General features: G+C 49.4%; 2 protein-coding genes across 2 annotated transcripts; one reads left to right on the top strand and one right to left on the bottom strand.

The window, feature by feature from the left end:
- Window positions 1-91: 91 nt before the first annotated feature.
- LOC101765521 (intermediate cleaving peptidase 55, mitochondrial) lies at window positions 92-9838 on the top strand. The gene is made up of 13 exons (XM_004962700.4): window positions 92-361; window positions 1230-1337; window positions 5970-6233; window positions 6305-6397; window positions 6533-6739; window positions 7604-7707; window positions 7883-7949; window positions 8036-8143; window positions 8274-8366; window positions 8485-8575; window positions 8708-8778; window positions 9180-9308; window positions 9419-9838. The coding sequence occupies exons 1-13, from the start codon at window positions 314-316 to the stop codon at window positions 9527-9529; spliced, it is 1494 nt and encodes a 497-aa protein (XP_004962757.1). The 5' UTR covers window positions 92-313; the 3' UTR covers window positions 9530-9838.
- A 10334-nt stretch (window positions 9839-20172) lies between these two features.
- On the bottom strand, window positions 20173-21557 carry LOC101755937 (probable pectinesterase 53). The gene is made up of 2 exons (XM_004963992.1): window positions 21094-21557; window positions 20173-20986 (listed from the first exon to the last, which is right to left on the bottom strand). The coding sequence occupies exons 1-2, from the start codon at window positions 21555-21557 to the stop codon at window positions 20173-20175; spliced, it is 1278 nt and encodes a 425-aa protein (XP_004964049.1).
- Window positions 21558-26173: the final 4616 nt, after the last annotated feature.

Genomic DNA, 26173 nt, shown 5'->3' with positions numbered 1-26173 from the left:
CATCTCTCTCTACTCCTGTCACTTTCGCCGCCGCCGCCCGCAGCGCCCGCCGGCTCCACCTCCGCGCTCGCTGCTTGCCCCCGCCCCTGCTCCCGCGCCGGCCGCCGCCAGCCAGCCTCGCCCCACGCCGGCGGCCCCGCCTGCTCGGAATTCTCCCATCCCATCCATCTCTCGGGAGTCGGGACTCGAGAGCTCAGCACGCATAGCGACCTGGCCTAATAGAGGTGCTTTAAGATTGGTGACAGCTTGATAGAGAAGGAGAAGCGAAAGCGAAGTCAAGCAAGGTTTTAGGGAGGCTGCTGTGCTGCTGCCGATGGCCATGGCGGCGCGGCTGCTACGGCGAACGCTGCGAGCAACCGAGGTAAGCAGATCGCTGAAGCCTGAAGCACCCCCCCCCTCCCCCTCCCCTCTCCCATTTGCCCCCACCCTCCGTCCCTTGTCGTCCTTCTCTGTTTTTTCATTTTTTTTAATCGGAGAGGAGGGGGTGGGATTCTGCGCGCGCTGCTTTGCTAACTTAGGCGTCGGATCCTCCGGGCCCGTGTTCTTGGCGAATCCGTGTGGCTCCTCCGGATTGCTGATGCTTGGGGTGTGACTTGTTGCGGGTTCCGATGAACAAAAGCTCAAGTATGAAGTATTTCTGGGCTCTGGGAATTGGATTGGGCGCGAGTAGCTTCAGGTAGCATCTTGGAGTCTGGAGTTTTGTTGAATTTTATTCTGGATCGTAGAAACATTGGTCAGGCTTGGAATGGAGGGCACATGTCGTATTAGCCTGTAGGTGAGATAGTCTTGGATGGCCTAGTTGGATTGGTTGTCGAGGAAAAATTCCTCCATGTGCCAGTAGAGCTCATTTCAAGATTAGATGGCGCTCTTGGTTAATTTGGGCCGGAACTGTGTGGATTGCATGTGTCTCATTTTCTTTGGACATAGGAACATGTAGCTTGTTTTCTTTCACGGCTATGTTTGTATTTCCTGATTGCCAACTGAATCACAGTGCCGCTGCAGCGATACGAGCGTAGTGTAATTTTATTGTAATTGGTTGGTTAGTCGAAGTGGCCAAGCTTCCCTTTCATGATGAGAGAAGGGGCAAATTCTTTTCACAGGCTGACCTATGTCTTTTCTCCTAAATTGTTGCGAAATGTGGACTCAGTGCCTCACAAAAAGCAGTGTTTCTCTTTTACCGCTGTTTACCAGTGTACTGATCCATCTCTGTCTTGCAATGTTGCACCCAGGTAGCATCTCGATTCCTATCTGCTTCTCATGGTTTGGTACAGCGAGCTGCATACACTTCTGGAGGAATAGTCGATGTTGGCCAACCAACGCCCCAGACACACCCTGAGGTACTGCTATTCCCATTACTTGATGTGGTTCCAAATTTTACAGGCATCTGACACTTGGCCCTGTTGGAGACAAAGGATTTTCAGAGTTTTAGAGAAATATACTACAGTTTTACAGAATACTTTGGTTTTGGAAACCTACAAGGTGTTTGGATACAAGAAATTTTATAGTTTTGAACACCATAAATATTGGTACAACTCAGAACCTCTTTTTTCCTAAACCATGGTTTTGCACGCCTCTTGTTTCTAAAATTTCGGTTTCTTGATAACATGATTTTTTTTTGAAACAATGACATCCAGACAGGCCCAGTGTCATCTTGTATTATCTTTACCCCACTGGAGGTTGTATTATTGTTACTCTTTTCCTTCTTAATATAATGATACTGTGTGTTAGAGAAAAAAAAAAGACAGGTCCAGTGCCTTAGACTCTAGACATGCTAAAAAGTCACATTGTGTTTTGCACGTATCTGTTTTCGGAGTGCTGTAACATGTTGCCTATTAACTCAGTTCGTGTGATACTTTCCCATCTTGTTATGAAAACTTGAATTTCTTTGTGAGAGATCCTGCAGGACCACCCTGGAAACATATGCATCTCTTCTCTAACATAGTAACATTACCATCTTTTGTGACACTCAAAATAAGATCTTACCATCTTATGTTCCTCTTGTTCTGTATTAGTATCTATAGCTAAGACCCAGTATCATTTCATTTTCAAGCTTAACAAGTTTGTTTTGTATCCTCTTGTTGTGGCATCCATTGCTTACAGTTTTATCTTGTATTATGTGGATCTACACAAAGCACTTTATTATTATCAAATAAATTAATTAATCCACCTTATAAGAAAAAACTCGATCGGCGGGGGAAAGACCGCCCCCGCGGCATTGAACTAAGAAGAAATCTTAGCCAAGGTTGCAAAAGGCGCTAGGCGCTCTCTAGGCGGTGACCCACCGCCTAGAGCCTAGGCGTGCCTAGGCGTTTCAAGGCGGTCTCCTAGGCGGTGTTGTACATACGCATATACCTTGCCACATATATACATATCCTTAAAAAAAAAGAAAAATAGAAGACTAGTGGGCCTAAAATCGAACTGAAGGCCCATCAAAACAGCCCAACCCGAGTGAGGGATATGGGTACCCCATGGGTCCCCACCGACCAGGATAATGGTCGGCCCTAGCAAGTGGGCCCGCTCGACCAGAACGTGCGGGAGACCGGGCAATTCGAAACGGCCCGAATATTGTGGGATACTTGTAGTAATCCGACTTGGGTTGCTTTCCATGTAACAACCGACCAGAAATACAATCCAACAAAACATAGGACATAGGGTATTACTCTCCGGAGGCCCAAACCTATCTAAACCTTCGTGTTCTCGTGAGTACCTTCGAGTTCTTGGTCTCACAATCCTCCCTGCCTACAAATCTACCACTTGGGTAACCTCCCAGTGGACTGCCGGTCACTAGATCCGACAGTTGGCGCGCCAGGTAGGGGAGATTGTTAGATCCTCCCTAGTGAGCTTAATGGCATCTCACCCCGGCGTCATCTTCCCCGAGAGCATGAAGTACACCCTCGCCAACCCGATCCAGCTTCACTTCGGGACCATGCCGGCGGATCCCGATCCGCTCTCTTCGACGGCTCGGCGTCCGTTGGACCTGCGCCAGCAGAGCAAGACCTCCACCTGAAGACCTTCGTGCTGCTCGCCTAGCAGATCGGCGACCTCTCCCTCCGAGAGGATTCCCATCATCCTTGCTGCAACTCGCCCACCCACGCCCTCCGACTTGATTGCGAGGCTAGATCGCATCAGTAACACCATTGCTGAGTGCATCAACCTCTCTGAGACGGCGCTACGCCCAACAAGGTCGGCGCAGGGTCCTTCCCGCGCCCCCTTTGGCCTGAGGAACTCGGCTGCCGTGTTTTTCGTGAAACTCGCGTAGTCTCTTCAGATCCAATCTGAAGACCCAACCGGACCCGCCCAGTTTTCGGACTGTGGCTAGTATCAGATCCCCTACATCGTTTCTGACTCCGAACCCTTATGGAAACGACGTCGAGAGCAACTCCACCACGCCAGATCACGAAGCCTTTGTGGTCTCCGCTAACGATCCACCCGTGGATGGCGAAACCTCTTCTCAGGAAGAAGGTCGCAACGCCAAGAACCAGGACCGTGCAGTACGGCGCCAATGGGAGCAAGCCGATGCCCAGCAACATCAACAACCTGATGCTATCATGGGAGCCGAGGCAGCAGGCGACCAGCGCCAACCACCGCCCGCTGCCAACGCCGAACCACCGCGCGCCAATGATGGTGACAATGCCGATCAGGATGGTGCTCGGGGCAAACGTAGGCGCCCTATGCGCGCCCGCAATCTACAAGCCGGCCTCGAGGAGGCCGGCCACAACGTCTTCACCACACCCTAGGCTAACCTGGGAGTTGCCTTCGCCGATCTGGAAAACTTTCCAGACTCGGAGCCACTCCGGCAGATCCAGGCACGTATCCGCGTCGCCAACACCCAGATCAAAGAGTGGGCCCAGAGCTGGTCAAGACTCCTGGTCCACCGGCACTCTCGAAGCCGATCCGCTCATAGCAGATTCGGTCACTACCAAGGCGACCACGGTAACCGCGCGGAGGTCGGCTGGAGCTCGTCCGTGAAGAGGTGGAGCAACCTACCAACCCACCCGCCAACAACGCCCGTCAACTCGACAACCACGACAACCGCTGCTGTGGCAGGAGAAGCGATGGCGAGAACCGTGGCGGACAAGGTCGGCAACATGACCTCCGCGAACAGCTACGCGACTGCCGCGACCTACGCCCGACCTCAACAACCACCACCAAGAGCGGGAAGAAGCCAAGCTCCGCCGCCGCGATGAGTACGACCACGACTATGGTGCTCCTGGACTCGACGGTAGGCTAAACCACGCAGAACGAGAGGACTGTCGACCCCAAGAAGAGGAGATGCATCGCTGTGCCGACTACGACCGCATGTACGACGCCCATGAAGACGCCTACGTCCCACCTAGGCGCAACAACGGTGGACGCCCTAGGGCACCACCCGTCGAATACAACCTCGAGGACGACGACGACACGGCGATCGATGGTTTCGTCACTTTCACTTCCCGCCTCAGGGCCGTTGAGTGGCCTGCCACATTCAAGCTGGCTATCAACGAAAAGTACGACGGTTGCTCCGAGCCTACTATATGGCTCAAAACGTACAGCACCACGGTGAAAGCCGCCAACGGCACCTACGACCAGATGGTCGCTTATTTCTCGGTGGTGATGGGTCCCGCCCCTCTCCTGTGGCTAGAGAACCTCCCGCCAAGCAGCATCGACACCTGGGGTCAGCTCGCTAGGGCTTTTACCCAGAACTACCAGGCTACCTACAGCTGAACTGGAAACACGAAGAATCTTGGGCAAGTCTGCCAGTGGAAGAACGAAACTCTCCGAGAGTACGTGAACCACTTCTTCAAGAACCGCAACAGGTTGGTCGGCGTCGAGGACCGCGACATCATCTGGTACTTCCGTTCTAGCCTGATGAACCGCAACATGTTCTGCAAGTTGTATGAGGCTGCCCCCAAGACGGTTGGGTAGATGATGCAGCTCGTCCACCTTCAGGCTGACACGGAGGAGGCAACGCAAGTATAGTTCCAGGGTGGCAAGTATCACCAGAACGACGACCACGAACCGCCGACCCATGAGGAACACCAAGCACGACCGGAGTCCTCCTGACTTCGAAAAAGGGCCCCCAAGGTCCTCATTGCCGAAGCCGATCCCACCAGACCAACCACCTTTCTCCACAACAGTCCCACCTTTTCCCTATTCCCTCCCTCCTCCCACCTTATCCTCTCAACCTCTCCTCTTAGCCACTCGCGAGACCACAGCCCCTGCATCGCCCCTGCCATCCCAACCGCCGCCGCTGCGGGTCTCCGTCCCTTGCCTCCTCCTCCTCCTCCGCGCACCAGCGGCCGCCCCTGCCTCCTCCGCCGCCGCCACCCGTCCCTGCCTCCTCCGCCGCCGCCCGTCCCTGACCTTGCCGCCGTCGTCCTAGCCTCCGCCGCCACCACGGGCCGCCTAGGGGACCACCTACCCCCTAGGCGCTGCGGTACCCCGCCGCGCGGCACATAAGCGCGCTTAGGCGGCCGCGGAATTTTGCCTGGTGGAACACGGATCTTAGCCAATCCGGCCGAGAAAACCCCCGAACCCCGGCTTCACCCTATAGGGCCGCACCGTAACCTGGGCTGACCACGACCAATTAGGTTGGTGACCACTGCAACTACCCCTGGTAGGAGGGCCCAAACCAACCATAGGTGCCATAGGCCGGCGCCTTGCCACTATTTTTTGGGTTGCCAGCGAGGAGTTTTTTTTGCTGCCGCCAGGATTTGAACCATGGGGAGTTTTTTTTTGCTGCCACCAGGATTTGAACTGGGGAGCTTACCACTACACTACAAGAGTGTTGGCTAATCCACCTTATATAAGTTACAAGAGCAATAATCTGATCCACAACAGGTGTATGCCGAATATGCCCACATGTGTAACATTCATGCCCAGTGAAATATGCTTCTGTACCAATCTTGCTAATCACCATCCTATTATTTTGTTTCTTAAACCACTTGGTTTTATATTTGTTTCTTAAACATTGTGTCACTATGAGCCAGTTATTAGCTGATGGAGAGATCACACCAGGCATCACAACTGAGGAGTACATCTCTAGAAGAAAAAAGCTTTTGGAGGTGCTGCCGGAAAAGAGCTTGGCCATTATTGCCTCTGCTGATCAGCAGATGATGACTGATGTAGTGCCCTATCCATTCAGACAGAATGGTGATTACCTGTACATTACTGGTTGTACACAACCTGGTGGCGTAGCAGTTTTGAGTGAAGAAACCGGACTATGCATGTTCATGCCTGATACAAATAAGGAGGTAATGAGCTCTTATTCTGATACCTTTTCGAAGTATGCCACGTAATTCTTATTAATGTGTAATTCTGCTAGGATGTAGTTTGGCAAGGTCAAACTGCTGGAATTGAGGCAGCTGTGGAATTCTTTAAAGCGGATAAAGCATTTTCACTTAGTCAGATGCAAAAGGTCTGCACTCAGATTTTCTTCCAGCATTATTTGTTGTCAATTTTGATCACTACCTGTTATTTCCTGCTAGTACAACTTTGTTAGTTGTTAATTACTGAATTTTCTATCACTAACACCATTGCTACTGAAATACAGATCCTTCCTGAAATGATTGAGCAGTCAAAAGGGGTATATCACAATGTAAAGACATCATCATCTTCTTACAAGAACTTGGATGCCTTCCGCCGGGCGTCCCTCAACAATAAAGTAAAAGATCTTACATATTACACCGATGAATTACGGTGGATCAAGTCAAAATCTGAAATTAAGTTGATGAGGGAATCGGCATCTATTGTTTCTCAGGTATATTTTGGTAATAAAATTGCCACTGGCATCCCATGATTTTTGGAACAGTCTTAAATTCTCAGTTCAACCTGCATAGAGAATTTGCTGAAATGTGTTTGATATTACAGTTCAGAATTTTAGTTTTGCCTCCATCTGATACAGTTATTAGAACTAGAGTCATTCAGGTTGGGAAGGTTCAAACTGGGTTTTTATTTCTATAGGTGAACTATCGGGGTTGATGCAGGAAAAACTGTTGGTAGAGAACTAGACAGGCCCCCAAGGTACTTTAGCTAATTAGGTAGTTACGAATGAATGTGTAGTCCTTTTTCGTTTGGTAAACCCAAAAGGTGCATTGTTTCCATAATCACTATTCGTACCACGCTGTCCTGCACATATTTGATATTTCCCTTCCGGCTGGCTCCATAACTCAGGTTTGTGCACTCAGTCGCCCCACATAGATCATCTCCCTATTATTGATTGGGCTTCCAACAAAGCCCGCTGAAATTATGTAGTCCTTTTTGGTTTGATAAACCCAAAGGTACACTATTTCCCTAATGATTATCTGTACCATGCTGTCATGCACATATTTTCCTGCCTCCTGGTTGGCTCCATAACATAGATTTGTGCATTCAGACACCCCACATAATGCATTTCGCTACTATTGGTTGGGCCTCCAACAAGTACTCAATGAAAATACAGTACGTCTGTTTCTATTAGGGATATGGTAGGATACAGGACACAGATTGTCAAACCCAAAAGGCTAAAACACAAGATCAAGTGACTGTCTTAGAGATACATAAATACTGTATTAACTATTGACTTGAATATGTGCGACAACTTCAATCTTTCTGGAGCACTGACTGATTCTCTTTTCCTGACCAGTCTCTTTTACAAACGATGTTGCTATCGAGGACCCACAGGGAGGAAAGCCAGCTGGCAGCTAAGATTGAATATGAGTGCAAAATGAGAGGTGCCCAAAGAATGGCGTAAGTATTCTGCCGTGTATTCTTCCTATCCATTCATTTGTTAATTGATAGCTGAATTAAGTTCTTGTGCGTATGCAATATGAGATCATAATTGGATCAAGGAACTCACTATTCTTTGTTGATGGAGCAAGGTGCTAGTATCAGATGATTTACCTTGTGTTTTGTTTCCGTGTAGGTTCCATCCTGTAGTTGGTGGAGGAGCAAATGGCAGTGTTATACACTACTCAAGAAACGATAGAAAAGTGAGGACCTTTTCTTGTCACTCGTTGGACCATTCCACATCTCAGAGCTATTTTCTTGTGAAGTCAATAACGCAGCTGTTTGACAGATCAAAACAGGTGATCTTCTGCTCATGGATGTTGGCTGTGAGTATCATGGCTACCTTAGTGATCTGACTCGAACATGGCCACCATGTGGCAGATTTTCTCCTGCTCAGGTAAGTGCTCGACTTTTACTGTCCTATTTATGTATACGCAATACTAGTATACTCCAGAAACAGTTGGTCTAGTTTGGTATTTTTGAAGACTTGAGCTCATAGTTTGAATCCTCATCATGACTGACTCCAGGAAGAGCTGTACAGCCTAATACTGGAGACAAATAAAGAGTGCATAAAGCTCTGTAAACCGGGCACAAGCATCAACGAGATACACAATCATTCGGTATGTCTCTGGTGTCATTCTGGTTTTCTTTCTATTTTCATTTTCACAAAAATACGTAAATTAAATGTCATGAAAGTTTCAGAAGATCCTCCTTAATCTCAAAATCTCTGGGATGCAGGTAAAAATGCTGATAAAGGGATTCCAAGAACTGGGGATCCTGGAGAAGGGGAAGTCCATCCAATACAACTACCTGAACCCGACCGCGATAGGTCCGTCCCGCTGTCCATCTGTTCTCTAGATTTGGTGTTGAATGCAAGAGATGGTGGTGGGGTGCCTCCAGCCCTGGGGGACCACAGACCAGAGCCTAACATGTCCATCTGTGTTGGTGTCCCGGATTCCAGGTCACTCGTTAGGCATGGACATTCATGACTCGGTGACGCTCCCCAAGGACAAACCCTTGGAGCCCGGCGTGGTAAGTAGCCGATGCTACGTCTCTCTTCCTCCTCCTACATCCTGCCCTAGTTACTTCAGTTTCCCCGGACCCTCCACCCTTCGGTCTTGGCGTATCGCCCTGAATCTTTGGTACAGCTAGCGATCCAACTGGCGTCTCAGGATATTAGGCTGTAGCACTGTGCTTTCCTTTCCATATTTGGCGTATCACCTTAACCCCTCCGCAGTTGCTCCTGCCCTGTTGTCACCCAACTGAGCCGCCAAGTGTAGCGCGCGTAGGTGCTTCGCTGCCATTGCCGGATGGCAGCGGCCCCGGGGCACCAATAACTCCATTGTCCGTTCATCTTTGGAGCTCCCTCCAGCACGGCAGCAGCACTGGCTGACAACAGGGATGGTGTGTGTTTTCTCGTTGTCCATGTGCAGGTCATAACGATCGAGCCCGGCGTGTACATCCCGCCGGCCCCGGTCCTGAACGAGCGCGCGCCGGGGAGGTTCCGCGGCATCGGGATCCGCATCGAGGACGAGGTCCTCGTCACCGAGGACGGCCACGAGGTATGTAGCACGCGGTGTTCGTTCGACGTTGGGCGTTGGGGGTGGTGATCGGTGGTGAATGCCGTTGTTGGCGTCGGGGATTTTATTGATGCCGGTGTGGCTGGGTGCAGGTGCTGACGGCGTCGGTGCCCAAGGAGATCCCGCACCTGACCACGCTGATGAGCATGGGCAGCGAGTCGGCGGCGGCGGGCGGCCATGAGCGGCGAGCTGCCTGCAGCTGATGGATCGAGGGAGCGCGTTGGCGGCGGCGGCGGCGGCGGCCATGCTGCCAGCATCGTCGCATGGCGTGTTGGCATTCATTCGAGTCGAGGCTTGGCCATGCTGCTCTGGAGCCTAGAGCGGGAATCCGCTGCGTCCATTGAATACTGTATGATCATCACGGGGACGTTTAGGAGGGGGCAAAACAAAAAGGGTCGGGGGAAAAAAAACCAGCTCGTTTTGCTGGGAAAACATTGGTGGTGGACTGGTGGTTTGGTTTGTGTAGGAGAATTTTGGCCTCTGCATTGCACGGGTAACCATCGTCATCCGTATCCCCATGCGGTTAGCTGACAGAAAGCCCGTATCTAACCGCACGCATGCCCGGCGTGACCGCACGAGCAGTCAGAGAGAAACGGGTGAGACTGTGAGAGCTCACCGCCGTCGTCTTCCTCGTCGCCGTCATCATGGCAGCCCAGCTGGGTGGGTGGTGAGCGGAGGCAGGCAGCAGGGTGGCGGGTGACGCAGCGGCCATGAATGCGGCGGCCTGCCCTGCCCCTCCCGCTGCGTAGCTCAGGTATGCGCGTGCCGGCCGCGCACGGATGACGGATCGCGGCCGCGGCCGTGCCCGTCCGGTGGCGCCGTGCTGCCGCCGCTTTGAATGTGGAGTTGGGGTGGAGCAGCGAAGACGCGTTGTCCGGCCGGGCCCACTGGATGAGTAGAGTACGGGACGGCCCACTCTGACGCGCCGCGCCATGGATGTCCGGCTGATGACGAGGCTTAATAAAAAAATAAAAAGCAGAGTCACAGGTAGCGCAGCGCCATCTCCCTACAGCCCCGGACTCCCGGCACGGCACTGGTGCGGTTCACGTGCAGGCAGCAGAAGCCAGCAGCGCAGTGAAGGCGAGCTGCAGGCGCGACGCGACTCCCCGCCACAACCACACGGTTTTGACCTTGCAGGCAGGCAGAGCCGCAGAGGCGTCGTCGTCGACTCGTCGTCTCCTGGCGGCCGAGGAGGGAGGCATTGTATCGGCTGCCTGCGCCGCGCCGCAGAGGCTACTGCTTCCACCCACAACATTCTGGCCGTTGGAGAGCTCCGATCCTCCGCTCTCTTGCCGCCGCCAGCGTAGCGTTTTGAATCGGAACACGTTAGATGGGTGCTTGAGGTAACATTTTGGTTAGTGGAGTTCGTTGAGATCAGGAACTCAAATTTAAACGCAAACACACAATTTAGATAGGTTCAGGCTGCTAGATTGTTTAATACCCCACGTCCTGTATATTGGTTGGATTGAATTGCTTTGGAGGGGTCCTTGCCTCACCTTATATTGATGGGGCAGGGCAGGGTTAAAGGTCGATTGGTTATAAGTATACTAGTCGGATACGACTAAAGTAGTTTTACTCTTATTACAATGAGTATTTTCCTAATCCTCGACTAGTTCCTATCTTTCCATATAGACTACGCCGTCCTGCGCAATGATCTCCATATCAGATGTGTTTCGATGTCCAGCCCTATATTTAGGACTATCCAAAAATTCTGGTGGGCTCATAGATGTATATATGACAATCCCCCGAGCACTTTTTAGTCAAATGCAGCAGTTCCGAGGACTTTCGTAGACTTCACCGACTAGTTTTGGTGCTCTTCAAGTACTTCATCTGGTTGAATTTTCAAAGGTACTCAAAGACTGCCATGCGGCTAGAATGTGCTTAAGCCTCATTCAACTTTAGTCTTGTATCTTTCAACCTTGAATTTTATATGGAAGTGCGATGAAAGTCGCACTCCAAATGGAGTAGCCCCCGAACCTTAGGTTGAATCGAAGAATCAAGCTGAGGGTCTGTAATTTGCATCACTTTCCCTTAAAATTCGGAGGAAAAACCATTTTGTCGATGAACACGTGGCACATAGCCCCCGAGCTTTTAGCCAACTAGTTTGGTGCGTAGAAGGGTCAACCTCTGGTCAACGTGACCATCTCTAGAAAGAGATTTATCTTTTCCTGAAATAGGTAACTGCCAATCAAGCATCCCAAAATTTGGGGATCCTTTAAATCGAAATCTCTTTATTTGCGCAGTTGTTACCGCACCACTGTGATAAATAACGGAGGAAGTTATCCCTTCCATTTTACCTTTACCATTTCCCTTTCCAACTTCCACACATTAGCCCGCCACCACCATTGTTCGATCTTCGAACACCCGTACAGCCATCCCCCCACCAAGCAGCCCCTGAGCGTATGTGACTGAAAATACTCGTGACATCAAAGATGGGAAGGAAGGCTACCGCATCCAAAGCGAGCGAGGGCGAGAAGAAGAAAAGATCTGATAAGAAGAAAGAGCCACAGTTGCCGACACTCAAGTACGGGAATACCGATCAGACTGCGTCGCCAAATCCCGTCTATGTCTGGAAGCGGTCAACTCTAAAGGAGGAGGATAACAAGATGCTCGTAACCGCCAATTTACTCTAAGATTAGAACTTCATCAACTGAAGATCTGCTTATGACAACACCTGCCCACTGGAGACCTACCCCAATGAGACGGTAATATTTGCCCACTTCATTGAGCGGGGTCTCGCATTGTCAACTTCATATTTCTTCCGGGGCTTGCTGGATTTCTATAAGCCCACTTCACGATGGCTTATGTGCCGGCTCGTGAAAGTCAATCCGACTGGTGGAAGAAGTCGAGTTGAACTCAAACTTATCCCCCCAGCCTCTGACTAGGTCAGAAATTGAAAAACTTGTCGAAACTCTCGACGAGGCTCCTCCAGAATTTGGCGCTGGAGTTTCATGGTTTGCTGCTTCTTCTCCGGGGCCGACGCAATATGGTGGTGGAAATTTCTAGCGCTGTCTGCGATGCAAACCTAGAAGTTGAAGACGAATGTCGTGCCTGCTTCGAACACGACGATTGGCTTGCTGATGACTTGTGCCATCGAGTTCGCTAGTGGATTTTTGGCGAGGCCCTCTACCTGGCGTGTCAGCTGTCGGTGTTTAAACCCGATAACCTATCGAGGGGGGGTGCCCGAGGTAGTGTTTTGGTTAGTGGGGCTCGTCGGGATCAGGAACTCAAAGTTAAACGCAAACACACGATTTAGACAGGTTCGGACCGCTAGATTGCATAATAGCTTACGTCATGTATGTTGGTTGGATTGAATTGCTTTGGATGGGGTCCCTACCTCACCTTATATTGTCGGGAGCAGGGTTACAGGTTGGTTGGTTACAAGAATACTAGTCGGATATGATTAGAGGAGTTCTACTCTTATTACAACGAGTACTCCCTCCGTATAGGATTTAGAAGTTGTTCTAGTGCAGAAGCAAAGTTGAGGAAAGGAAGTCGTTCTAGCGTAGAAGTAAAGTTTTGGACGATGCTACCCCTTTATGCGCTAACTCCGACTCCCACGCCGCGGTAATTGCGCCGTGCTCGGGCTCCCAAACAGCGGCATGCAAGCACCATGCAGGCATTAATAGCGCCGCGCTCGGGCTCCTGCGCCATGTTAATATTTGCTCATTGCTCGCACTCGTTTGCTCGCCGCTGGCCTGTGGCGCTCACAGCTGGCCTCTCGCGCTCGCTGCTCATCAGCTCTTGCCTCCCACTCCCACCGTTCCAAACCATGGAGTTCAAGCCGGAGCTCATCGCGTCGGAGTCGGAGGAGATCGCGCCGGAGTCGCAGGAGCTCTTCACGCCAGAGCCGCAGGAGGTTGTCGCGCCGGAGTCGTAGGAGGAGGAGGAGGTCACCGCGCCGGACTTGGAGATGGAGGTGGTGCCGGACTTGCAGATGGCGCCGGACTCCATCACGCCGGAGTTGCAGGAGCTCGCGCCGAACTCGGAGATGGTGCCGGATTCCTTGCCGCCGGGCTCTTTTATATGTGCTCGTTGTCATCTCGTGCATGGGACCGCCAAGCATGGAATCGTGCGTACTCGCGGTTCTGACCATGCTCTCGCTGCGGTCTCATCCACGCGGACTACATAATTGACGCCATGCTTCACGGCCTCGATGAGTTCGACTGCGAGCTTTTCATTAACCATTACAAGGAGCTACTGCCGGGAAAGGATGATGCCAAAGCATTGGTAAGATAACTAGTTTTAGTTCTAATTAACTATTACAAGGATGTCTCTACTAATTAAGCTAACTAGCATCATTCTAATTGTTTTATGCAGCAAGAGTAGCCTCGTCTTCATCTAGCAAAGATGGTTCACAAGGGATAGAAGTTGGCAGCCGATCTTCTCTTTCTAATGTTTCTTTTTGCATGTGAGGAATTTTGAACTTGTTGCATCCTTTCACCTTCGTAGCTTCCATCAAAACACTTTGTAGTGTTAGAAACATTCGGTTTGCTTTGTGTGCCGAATATTCTATGAATGCCTACAAAACAAGTGTGCAAGAAATGAATGAATGAGCAAATTTTTTATTGAAGAAACAATGAAACATGTGTGAACAATTTGATCAAATTACCTCTTGCACTGCTGGAACTAGAGCTTCTATTATTTTTGCATTCTTCTTGTATTGAATTGCTTGAATAGCTCGAAAAAAACCCAAGTCAAGAATGTTGAAATCCGGAGAATTGGATGGCTGACAAATTAGGCGAATATCGAATCCTTCTTGCTTACCAGCCTCACAAAAATCCGGGTCATCCAATTTCAAATGGGAAGGTGCATTATCCTGAAGATTGGTTTGCCCACATCTTCTCCTGGCTATTTGGCTCGAATGGCAGGCAACACTTGGTTGATCATGAAATCTCTAATCACGTCTCTTGTGATCGAAGGTATGGGTTTCATAACCAAGTCTCCCCGTACACGGCCAGTTCTCTCATTACCTCTCATAGCCGGTTCATATTGAACAAGTGGAAAACAACCAATCCTACCATCAAAAATACAATTCCCATCCCTAAACCTTGGCCGAGCACAAACACACAAGAACATGAGCCTAGGGATGTAATTCTTGTTCTTACAAGTCCGACGAGGATCATCTTCTTCGAGTAGCAAATAATATTTTTCAGATTTTTGAGAGAGGTAGAACCATTTTTCATCAATGAATACAAAGTCATACAAATCCTTAAACCTTGGATCAGCAAGGAAATCCCTCTTAATCATGTCAACACACCACTTTAATCTAGACCTCTTGTTAGCTTCAGTGAGATATGGTTTGATGCTACTAGAGTGGCGTCTAAGCAAACCTTTTTTCAAATACTTTTGAATCTTCCATTTGCTCATGTTAAGTTTGGTACACACATCCTCTATAGTCATTCTTTCCTTTAGAGGGATGTCGCACAATGCTTCCAAATCAACAGAGATTGTCTTACAACCAACTTTACCCTTCTTTAGACTAGAAACCACAACCGGAACAGAGTTTGCAAGTTGTATTTTACCTCGCTTCCATAAACACTGAAGTGACCGAATGTGAAGGCCAAATTGATCAGCAACAATTGTAGTATCTTTCTTGCCTAGTTTCCCATTGTTGCTTCAAGCCAACAAAGCTTGATAAACTTGTTTTCGGAGCTCTTCAGACATTTCTTTTCTTCGGTGGGGTTCTTCAAAGGGAGCTTCCACATTATGTTCTACTTGTAAAAAAACAAACATTAGTAGGCACAAACTAAGAAAGTAATTTGACGTTGTTGCTTACCATTGTTGTTGTCATCCTCCATTATTAGCTCGTTGAGATCCAGGGGAACATTGCCGTCGTCATCTTCTTCTAAACGCACATTCAGATCAAAGCCGGGGAAGAAATCACCCATTGCAGCGTTAAGTGAAGAGAGAAGAGGTAGAAAGAGGAAGGGACCGTTCTGTTTAAATAGCAAAGGAAGCGAATGCCAAAACGAAAACAACGAGCGCCAAAACGAAATCAGCGAGCGCCATGCAACCAAATCCTAGACGAAGCAGGGCCATGCAGCCTCCGCCGCGACCAAACGCAAAAAGAAAAGAGCGCCATGTAGCCAAACGCGAGCGGCCACGCCTATCCGAAACAGGGACATGCAGCCTCTGCCGCACACAAACGAGAAAAAAACAAATCCGAGCACCATGCACGAGCCAAACAGTGCCACGCAAAATCAAACCACAGCAAAAAAATATGCATCCGCCAAGTTTCAAACTCAGCTCACTAGCCTCACGCCTCCATGCACTAGCCGTCTCAGCTGCACAAGTTTCTCATATGGAATACACCCGCAAACGTATTTAATAAGGGCAGATAGGAAAAAATACCTCCTAATTAATCACTCCTTGATAAGTACAATTATATCCTAAACGACCTCTAAATCCTATACGGAGGGAGTACTTCCGTAATCCTCGACTAGTTCATGTCTTTCCATGTAGACTATGTCGTACTGCGCCATGATTTTCATGTCAGAAGCGTCTCGATGTTAAACCCGTATTTAAGATTGTACAAATCTTTCTAATGTGTCATGGATGTACGTACGACAGTCAGGTCAAACTGCTTCCGATCAGCAGCTTGCCATGCCTCCGGTGCACAGGTGCGATCGATAAACAAGCACTCCAGCTAACTGCCACCGAGAGCGATGCGAGTCCACCCCCCACTGTCCGCTCCACTGCGAACCTGCAATTAGCTGGGGCAGCTGCGGAATTGAAGCTCCTCCACTGGCCCTCACTTGATTGCCCCCACCACCAGCCACGTCCTCCCTCCTCCGCTCCCAACTAACCCCGCCCCATTAATGGCAAGGCGGGTGGCCCGCGGCCGGCGCACGTGCGGCGGTCGGATCCTAGATCGGCGGCCGCCGGGCGGCCGTCGCGGGATCCGCGACCGCAAGAGCACCCCCGCCGGCCGTCGTAGACGACATTGTCACGGTGGCTACAAACATTCGGGTGAACGTCGTTATAATACGGATGTGAAAAGACGGCACACACCGTAGCATCCTAGGCCCTGGCACATCTCAGGCCATGTTTAGTTACTCCCAACTCCCAACTTTGACACTATGCAAAAAGAAGATTCCCCATCACATCAAACTTGCGGTACATGCATGGAGTACTAAATGTAGATGAAATTAAAAACTAATTGCACAGTTTTGTTGTACTTTGCGAGACGAATCTTTTGAGCCTAATTAGTCAATATTTGGACAATAATTCACAAATACAAACGAAACGCTACAGTGTGCTACAGTGCTGTAACAGTAATTTGGCACCTCCCAAATTCCCCAACTAAACACGGCCTCAATTATACCATATCAAAATCAAATTAAATTCATTCTCCGAGGGCAAAAAAAGGGAAGATATTGCATTGGCAACTCCCAACCGCATCCCCCGACACTCACCCCTCTCTTGTTATCTCCGAACCAAACTTTTCTTTTTCGATAACAAACTCCAAACTAAGAGCTTTTGTATGCGAGTGAGCTGGGACACTCCTCCCACCCCTGCTCAGCTCGATCTCCTCCTATATAAACCACGCGCCTCATGCTCCCTTCTCCAAACACGCCATCCTTGCCTCCAACTAACCCCTCCCTTCCACCACCGGCATCTCCCTCTTCGTCCTCCTCGCCACCACCGGTCGACCGCCGCCGCAGCCGGCGAGGATGACGCTGACGATCCCGGAGGACGTGCGCGCCAAGGCGGAGATCTACGTGGGCGACGCGGCGGGTCAGGAGAAGACCCGGCTCCTCCTCGAGGAGACGGGCCTTCCCAGCGGCCTCCTCCCGCTCAAGGACATCGTCGAGTGCGGGTACGTGGAGGAGACGGGGTTCGTGTGGCTCAAGCAGCGCCGCAAGGTGGACCACTACTTCGCCAAGGCCGGGCGCCACGTCTCCTACGGCGCCGAGGTGTCGGCGGTGGCGGAGAAGGGCCGCCTCAAGAAGATCACCGGCGTCAAGGCCAAGGAGATGCTCATCTGGGTCACGCTCCACGAGATCTGTGTGGATGACCCGCCCCAGGGCAAGCTCCACTGCAAGGCTATCGGGGGATTGTCCAGGACCTTCCCCGTCGAGGCGTTCGAGGCCGACGGGCCGCCGCCGGTCGCCGCCGCCGCTGCTGCTGCCAGGGCCGGTGAGGTCGTCGCCAACGGAAACGGCAACGGCGCTGCGGCGAAGGAGGTGGTGGCGGACAAGAAAGAGGGAGCCGAGGAGGGGAAGAAAGAGGAGCCCAAGAAAGAGGCCCCCGCCGCCGCCGCCGGCGGGGAAGAGAAGAAGGAAGACAAGGACGAGGACTCCACCGCCGCCGCCGTTGACAAGGTGGAGGAGAAGCTCAAGGAGATGAGCACGGAGGTGCCGCACAAGCACGCCGAGGCGGTGGCCGCCAAGAACTGAACCCTATCCGTCCGTCCGCCGTGGCGGCCGCCCACCATGGCCATTTACTGCTACCGTCCGTCCACCATTCGCAGTTTCACACACACAGCTACCACCACGTCTGAGGAAGAGGATGAGGAGAAGATACATCTGTTTCCGCCCATCAAGAACACGAGGAGGAATCGAGGCACGAGACACGAGAGAGAGCTCGATACTCCGACCACCACCATCTGTTCAATTTCGTTCTCAATAATCCACGCGTGTTGTTTTTAATTAATTCCCTGCTGTTATAAAACTTGAAAAGTACTCCCTCCGTCCCAAATTATAGGTCGTTTTGACTTTATTAGATTCATAAACTTTGTTATGTACTTAGATATACCCTATGTCTAGATGCATAATAATATCTATGTATCTATAAAAGCCAAAACGACCTATAATTTGGAACGGAGGGAGTACTATACTACCACATCGATCCATGGAACCCGTGTATGTGTACGGTGCTGTTTCTCGTCAGGCATTCAGGCCCTGTTCTTCCTCTGCTGTGTGTTCCTGATGTCTACGGCGCTATGGAGATCGATGCCCGGCCAACTACCATTGCATTACTGCGTCGAGCTAGCACTCGTACGTGTACTGCCCGTAGCTTTGAATGGAGCGACCGGCTAGGTTAATTAGGTTTTAACTCAACGGGAGCCGACCGAGCGGCAAATGCGAGGTGAAACAGGAGCCATGGAGGAGCAGGCTCCGTAGCTGCTGTGCGTGGTCGAGAGGAGGAAGAGGGAGAGCACTGAACGCGGGGATGGGACGCGCATTCAAGTGGCGGGTTGGATTCGGTGTCGGATAGATCGGCATCGTCGTCATCGATCGCCATGGGTGATGGTGGTTGTGCTCCCATCGGGGGTCTTTAATAGATTCCATCTGCACCCGTACTCGTCCCGCACCGGCCAGCGTTGCTCTGCGCGAAAGCAACCTGTCCCTGCTCCCCTCTTCCCTGAACACCACTTGTCGCCGTCGTTTCGGTTTCTGTTCTGGAGCTATATCGATCCATGCCTTCGTTGATTCAGCTTGGACCAAGATCTTGGGCTCCTGGTCAACTAGATGATGCTTTTGCTGTTAGGATTTCTGCTGACGAACCCCAAACAAGGTAGGACTCCTTGACCATATATACACACAAGTGGGGTGCAGGAGAAATCCATTTTTCCTTTCGACGTGAGAAGAAATCGATCGAATCAACTCGAGCCTATCCTAGGCCACATCCAAAGCGCCTTTGCAGAGAGGCAGTGCTAGCAGCGCCCGTGAGTAATTCCAAAGCTCTAGAGAGCAAAAGCATGGTTACAGAGAGCAATAATCACATGTACTCTTCTAGATCGAAGCTCCATCAACTTTTAAGGATGTGTCACTTAGGTCAATGAACTTTGAAAGTGCATTTTAAAATCCATAAACTTGTTAAATCGTTCGCCACATGTCCATATCCCTCCATATGAGCATCTAGTGCATCTTATTCATCTCCCGCCCCTCCATACCTCCACCACATCTATCGTCGTCGTCGCTCAAGACATTCGGCTCCTGCGGCGACCGCTCACCGTCTTAATCGGGTGGGGGCAACGAGTGGATGGCGCTCTCTACCGACGCACATGGCAAGAAGAGGTGCCAGCGTGCGTCGGCTGGGGCAGCTGGTTGTGTGGTTCTGTCATGGTGAGGTTAGCAAGGGAGCCGTCATTGTGCCGGCTGAGGAGATGATGGTGTTGGAGGGAGGACGGAGTGCCGGCGACGGAGAAGCGGGAGGTGAAGCAGATGAAGAGCTCCGTACCGCCACCGCTGTAGAAGGAGAGGGAGAGGGAGAGGGAGAGGGAGAGGAAGATGAGAGGGATGAGAGAGAAGATGCCTAGTCACCGTGCCATGTCAACGCTACATGCCCATTTGGTGAGGTATGAACTTGCGGTGAATGACTTAACAAGTTTATGGGTCAAAAATGCACTTTCAAAATTCATAGACCTAAGTGACATATCCTTACAACTTAATGGACTTCTTGTGCATTTTACTAAAAAAAATTCAAAGACATCTTCACTCGTGTTGTAGCCAGTACACATAATCAAAAGGCATTCGAGACTTAAAAAAAAGTTTGGTTTAAAAAGTACCCACGAATACGTGTTGATACTTTTATCTATGATTTTTGTCTGATTTGAAAAAAACAATTTAAGGACTATTTTAGTACGTGGTCCCACCAATTTAGTAATTTTTAATATCTTTTTAGATATTTTAAGAGGTTATTAGGATGGACCAGTTAATAAGTGCGCACAGTGTCGTTTATAAATGCACAATGTGTTGAGTTACAACTTACAAAACTGTGGTTAGCTATATACCAAAACATATTAGACAATGCGTCGTGTCGAGCGAGCCGAACCCGTCAAAAAAGGGTCTCAGCCCAGTGGGCCGGATGATGGATGGCCCGGTGGCCCATCGACGCTTCACTTGCCCGCCAGCTTTGGCGGCGGCAGGATCCACGAATCGCCGTAGACGAAGTGCGTCCCCGTGAATGGCTTGGCCTGGTCGTCGTTGAGGATGAGCGACCACCCGATGCGCTTGTGCGCGAGCGCCCCCGGCCCGCTGCACCGGTACTCGCCGTAGTAGATCCCGCTCCGCTCCGGCGTCTGGATGTTCCACCCGTCCCACCCCACGGGCACCACCTCCTTCCCCATGTCGGTGTACGCGTACACCACCCGGGACGAGTCCCCCCACGCGCGGCCGAGGTAGATCTGCCCGTCGCCGGAGACGCGGCACCGGAGGAAGGAGAAGCCGCTCTCGATGGCGTCGGCGATGCTCCTCGTCCGCTGCTGCGCCGTCAGCACGGCGACCTGCTTGGTGACGGAGACGATGGAGCAGTCCTCGTAGAGGGACCGGCCGAAGCCGAAGATGAAGTCGACGCTGCCCTTGATGAGGCAGCCCTTGAAGTAGTGGAGGCCCTTGTGGTCGTAGAGGGTGTCCTGCCCGCCGTCGATCGTGCAGTTGTAGAAGGCCGCCTTGGTGCCGAACACGCGGAGCGCCACCGCCTGACCGCCCTTGGCACCCGGCGCCGCCATCGGCGCGTGGTTACGGAAGACGATGCCGGAGGCGAGGAAGTAGTCGGACTCCACGGCCACGGTGGCGCTGCCCACGGTGCCGACGGGCAAGCCGTCCTTGCCGCGGGTCGCCGCCGTGTCGTCCCACATGATCACCGGCGGTTGCTTCGGGTCGCCCAGGAACGTGATGAAGTGCTTCGTGTAGGGGACAAGCACCTTCTCCCTGCATTGCAAAGTCGACCGCCCCAAATTGCATCGTAAAATTTCGTCGCCATTGCTGACGACGACAGGGATCAATCAACAACAAGCTACAGCGTATCAAATTACTACTTGTAGGTGCCCGGCCTGATATCGAGGATGACCCGCTTCTTGTTATTCTCCGGCACGGCCTTGATGGCGTCGTTGATGGTCCGGAACTTTCCCTTGCCGTCGGCGCTCACCACGTACCGGACCGCCCCGGCCTCCGCCGCCGACAACTCCGCGTCCACCGCCTTTCCGCCGGTGCCGTTCTTCACCTTCGCCGCGTAGATCTGCTTGTTCACGTTGTAGCTCTGCACGTTCTCGGCGATGAACTCGCCGAAGCTGCCGGCGGCGCCGGAACCCGGCGGAACCTTGCTGCTGGCCCCGTCATCGCCGCCGATGACGAAGCTGGCCTGCTGGCCGCCGCCGTGACTCGGCTTTTTCACGGGGGTGTTGACGGCGAAGCTGGCCTGCTGCACGTCCTTCGACGGCGGCGGCGACGAAGTAGCCACCGAGACGAGCGATGCTAGCAGCAGCGGCGCAAGAACAGCCATGGTGGCCCGACGAACAGCAGGCGGTGAATAGCAATCGTGCCCCATGGCTGAATAATGGCTCGCCATGCAACAAGAGAGACTATGAACAGATAAATAAAGGGAGAAGACGACCTGATCTATTGACTAATTTCCTAGCTATAGCTAAGTATTTTTAGTTCTTTTTTTCGGCTTAATTATTGAGTGAATGGAATTGTGAGGCGTTGTGAGAATAACGGGAGGATGCATGCAAGAGGAGCATTTTGTTTTTCGTTGGCTGGTCGTCCTTGATCCTTGTAGTAGGATGGAGCATGGCTTCACCTCTAGCTTATTTTTAGCAATGGGGAGTAGTCCATGTGGAGTAACTTCAAACACTCTGTGGCACTGTGGGTGGTCAACTAGAAGCTGCAGCTGCAGTTTCATGGGTGTCAAAATAATGAATTGGCGATATTTTCCCTACAATTAAATTTTTTTTTGAGAAACCCTACAATTAAATAGAGGAGCATGGAAGCGATGGAAAGAAAACCAGGCTGGCCCACAGTGGATTGGTTATGGGCCTGGCCCACTAAAAGTGTACAACCAAAATGGTGTGCTGCCTCTACTGACTTCCATATTATTTACAAGGATCACTCCTTCAAGGCTTCAACCCCCTCCCCAACTTTCTTTTTTGCCGTAAGTACAGACAGTTTTCAGTTGCAGCTATCATCTGTTTTCAGTTCTTCTCAAAAAGGAAAAAAAATTGAAGTTGCAGCTATCAAGACAATGAGCTCTGCCACCCCGTCGTTGATCATGTCTTCTTCGGCGAGTACTGACAAGGGCTTCCTTTGAAAAACTCGCAAATCCTGATCATATATTCCACACGATGTAGATGATTCTGAGTCTGTGACACTGAAGGAAGTGAAGGTGGTCTGGTGGTGGAGCAGGAGCGGCGTTGTGCTGCGGCCGCGCAGCAGTCAGCTCTGTGGACCGGGAACGTGACCGTCTGCATAAACAAACAAGTGCGTAAAAAGAAAATGTTTAGTTCCTAGCTCGGAACAAAACAAATAAAAACCAAGAGCCTTTAGCTTTGAGCAGCGGCAGCATCTTCTTTGGCGACAGTACAGTTGGTTCAATCCGGCCGGCCGCACACGAGTCGACACGAATCGGCTAAACTAAAAAGGTTACGGCTCGCAGACTATGTGCTACCCAACAACTCGAGTGCCATCGGCTTCGTCGGACAACAATGTACTACGTTTGTACCAAAATATTTATATTTGTCGCTGTTCATTTTTGTCAGACGTTTGACCACTCGTTTTATTTAAAAAAATTATACAAGTATTATTTATGTTGTTTGTGACTTACATTACAGTCGTTCTGAGCATAATTTATCTTTTTGTATACAATAAATTTTTGAATTGTAGAAAAAAATTAACAACGACAAATATTTTGATAGGGTTAGCTATTAAATGTGGCAAACATCAGCTGCCGAACGAGGCCAAGCTTTTACATAAAGCCTATGTGCTAGACTACCTAGATACTCCCTCCATCTCAAATCACTATTCATTTTGATTTTTCTAGGTGCATAGCATTTGCTACGTATCTAAATATTTGCATAGCAAAAGTTATATACCTAGAAAAGCCAAAACAAATAGTAATTTGCGACGGATAGAGTAGCTAGCTTGTTGAACTCTATGATCCGCCTACTACCCAGCAATTCAAGCACACACGCACTGTGTTCTCCGGGCCGTACACACGGCGACGGCGACCGCCGCACCGACCACGGTGGAAAAAGTAGCGCGACTGGAGGTTGACGGGGCTGACCGCTCCAAGCAGCTGCTAGCTTACCAGATCCCCGCCTCGGCCGACCATCAATTAAGCCCTAATCATGCGGTTAATCAGGCCAGTCTCAGTGCACAGTTTCATTGCACAGTTACCAAGGCTGAAAACTAGGTAACTATGCCAGCTGAGTGTCATGGGGATGAAACTCCTCTCTCATCTGATAAAACTCCCCCTCTTAGGGCTCCTTTGGAAGCACACGACTGATTAGGCTAGGGAAGAAATGTCCCTACGGAGATTTTTTTTATTTTCAAATCCTTTCCACCAGAGGATTTTTCTGACCCCCTCTCCCCCGTTACTGTTTGGAAGTTGTCCCGGTGCTGCCACTAGCACGGACCAGCTCCAAGACAGAACAGACGAACATCAACCGGCAAGATAGCTACAACCAACAGGCCAAACAGTCTAGCACACCGGAAACACGCTCCACAAGTTTCACATATATCAGTCGGACGCTCTCAAAAGCGACACATAACACAGGTTATCAGGCCATAGCAAGGTACATCGTATTATATGATGCAAGAGAGAAAAAGTTACAGGTTTCTTGGCGTGTTTTAAGCATATAATTTGTCACTAAACTTCGCTCTTTAACTTCACCATTGATGCAATACAAGTTTTTTTAGTAAACGAAGTCAAGGACCTTCCCCCAACCATTCTCTTTGTGCCTCTTGGTTCTCTTTAACACTCACAAATTTTGGCAAATAAACACTGGAGTTAGAAAGCTGCAGCATAAAAAAAATATAAAATCAGTGACACAGGTAGGGGACAAAATTTTATGTTTTATATATGCAAATAGAGGATTCAACCGACACTTGAGCAAGGGTACAAAACTGAGAAAAGGAACATATCCGAGCAATCTTTTCCTTCAACCAAATCAGCCGGACACTTGGGTTTTTGGTGCCCACCAATATTTTTCTGTTCATTTCACTTTGAAAAACTTCATGTGCATCAGCTTTTTTTTTCATCCGATAGCCCTTCCATGGCATCCACAATGTCAATACATTTCTCGATTGAGTAGTCTTTCATGTCTCTTCTTCTATTCTAACTTTTCTAAAGTTTTTTCAATCTGATCCTTTCTAAAGTCAATCTAATTCCCAAGTTTTGCTACCATCTGACTTTGTTTGTGTTTCTTTCCACTGGTAACATCTTGATCCTCTGAATTATGACTAACTGGAGCAGACTGAACTTCTGTACTTTCTACACCACCAAGACCAAAACTGAGTGGATTTCTATCAATAGAAGCCATGCTATGATTGCTTTGCTCTGAGATACTTCTTTGGGGAGTGGGTTCAGTTTGCAGCTCACTTCTTTGGGGAGTGAGTTCCGCTTACAGCTCACTTCTTTGGGGAGTGGGTTCAGCTCCCAACTCAGTTCTTTGTGGTGGAGGTTCAATTGATATAAAATTTAAATTCCCTGTGGCCACACTTCCTATTAAACAAAAAATCAAGGTAACAATATCAACATCTTAGCATCTACAATAATGAGAGTTCAAACTATCCACTACCTAACAAGGTGTACATCAAACCAGACACACAGTATTATCAGAATTGTGCAATGCTGCATCATTGACTCACCATCTACTAAACAACAAATACATGCTTATTTCAGTTGGCTTTTTTCTTCAATTTGCTTTGATGCAAATCTTAGTTGTTGCAGACACTCTCATCCTAGACCAATGAGCAAACTCTATTCAACTCAGAATTAAAGAAACTCCAAACAAAACAGGTAACCTCACTTTGATACAAGTAGTTACTGACAAGTTCCAAAAATTACCAAAGAGCATAAGTATTTAAATTCAATAAATCATAAAAGGCTCCTAGAAAAGAGCAATAAGTTGATAGCTTAAATAGAAAGGAGACTGACTGACTTGTGAAATATAAAAGTTAAAGTCAATTAATCTATAGGTAAAAGCTTAAGTAAATGTGTACATGCCTAGTGTTAGGACAACACAAGAACAATAGCGAGGAACTTCACCAGGTTAGCATCAGTAGGCAATTTCCAATATTAAGTTATTAACACCTCAAAAGAATACAATGCCACTTCTGATTATTACACATAGAAGTACAGATGCATATAAAGTGACACAACAATGCTAGATGAATAAGTAAGAATAAAATGAAGTGATTCTCTAAAGCACCATCCACACCACAGCACGTCATGAGATGTATTTATGTACACAAATGCTAAACTCCACCAACACATTGGAAATTGTCTAAGAAGATTAAAACAAGAATAGAGGCAATGAGCATGCATCATCCAGAGGCAGTAATAAAATGCATCATCCAGAGGCAATGAGCAAGATGAAAGCATTATCTTCATACAATAATTCCAAGCTGTTATATAAAGGACATGACTTCTTGCGGAACTTAGCAACTTTGTGGTTATCCTATTGAAGTACAACAAAAATATATGATTACAAGTTTAGAACTAAAATGTGCCTCTCAAGATTCTACTCTGTTTAAGAGATCTAACCTTAATCAACTTCTCCCAAACTTTTGGTTATGCAATGATCATACCCAAAGTGTCGTTCCAGCCAACACCACTTTTCCTCGCTTCTTTTATTATCTTAGAGTTTCCTTTTAGCTCTTTCTCCTTTTCTTGCACTTACTACTTTGTGAAATGTGCCGTTGGAAACATATCATTGAATTTGTTTGTAATATTCCTCCAACCTTCTGCCGTCCACCCATTCTGTCCCTTAAACATTAGGATATTGACAAGCTCTTTCAGAATATCCACAAGTCCCTTCTCATACGTGTAGCTCCATGTAGCCCTTTCCGTTGACATAGCTGCAAGAAATAAACAAGATTAGATAAAGTCTATCATGAAAA

The sequence above is a fragment of the Setaria italica genome, chromosome III (genome assembly GCF_000263155.2).
Source record: "Setaria italica strain Yugu1 chromosome III, Setaria_italica_v2.0, whole genome shotgun sequence".
Classification (NCBI taxonomy): Eukaryota; Viridiplantae; Streptophyta; class Magnoliopsida; order Poales; family Poaceae; genus Setaria; species Setaria italica.
This window is presented reverse-complemented; position numbering and strand designations above follow the sequence as displayed.

Excerpts from the sequence above, each read along its gene's own strand:
- LOC101765521 (XM_004962700.4), top strand. The coding sequence starts at position 314 with ATGGCCATGGCGGCGCGGCTGCTACGGCGAACGCTGCGAGCAACCGAG. Across the intron at positions 6,398-6,532 it reads CACTTAGTCAGATGCAAAAG|ATCCTTCCTGAAATGATTGA; the intron begins GTCTGCACTCAG and ends ACTGAAATACAG. Across the intron at positions 8,779-9,179 it reads AACCCTTGGAGCCCGGCGTG|GTCATAACGATCGAGCCCGG; the intron begins GTAAGTAGCCGA and ends GTCCATGTGCAG.
- LOC101755937 (XM_004963992.1), bottom strand. The coding sequence starts at position 21,557 with ATGGCTGTTCTTGCGCCGCTGCTGCTAGCATCGCTCGTCTCGGTGGCT. Across the intron at positions 20,987-21,093 it reads ATCAGGCCGGGCACCTACAA|GGAGAAGGTGCTTGTCCCCT; the intron begins GTAGTAATTTGA and ends TTTGCAATGCAG.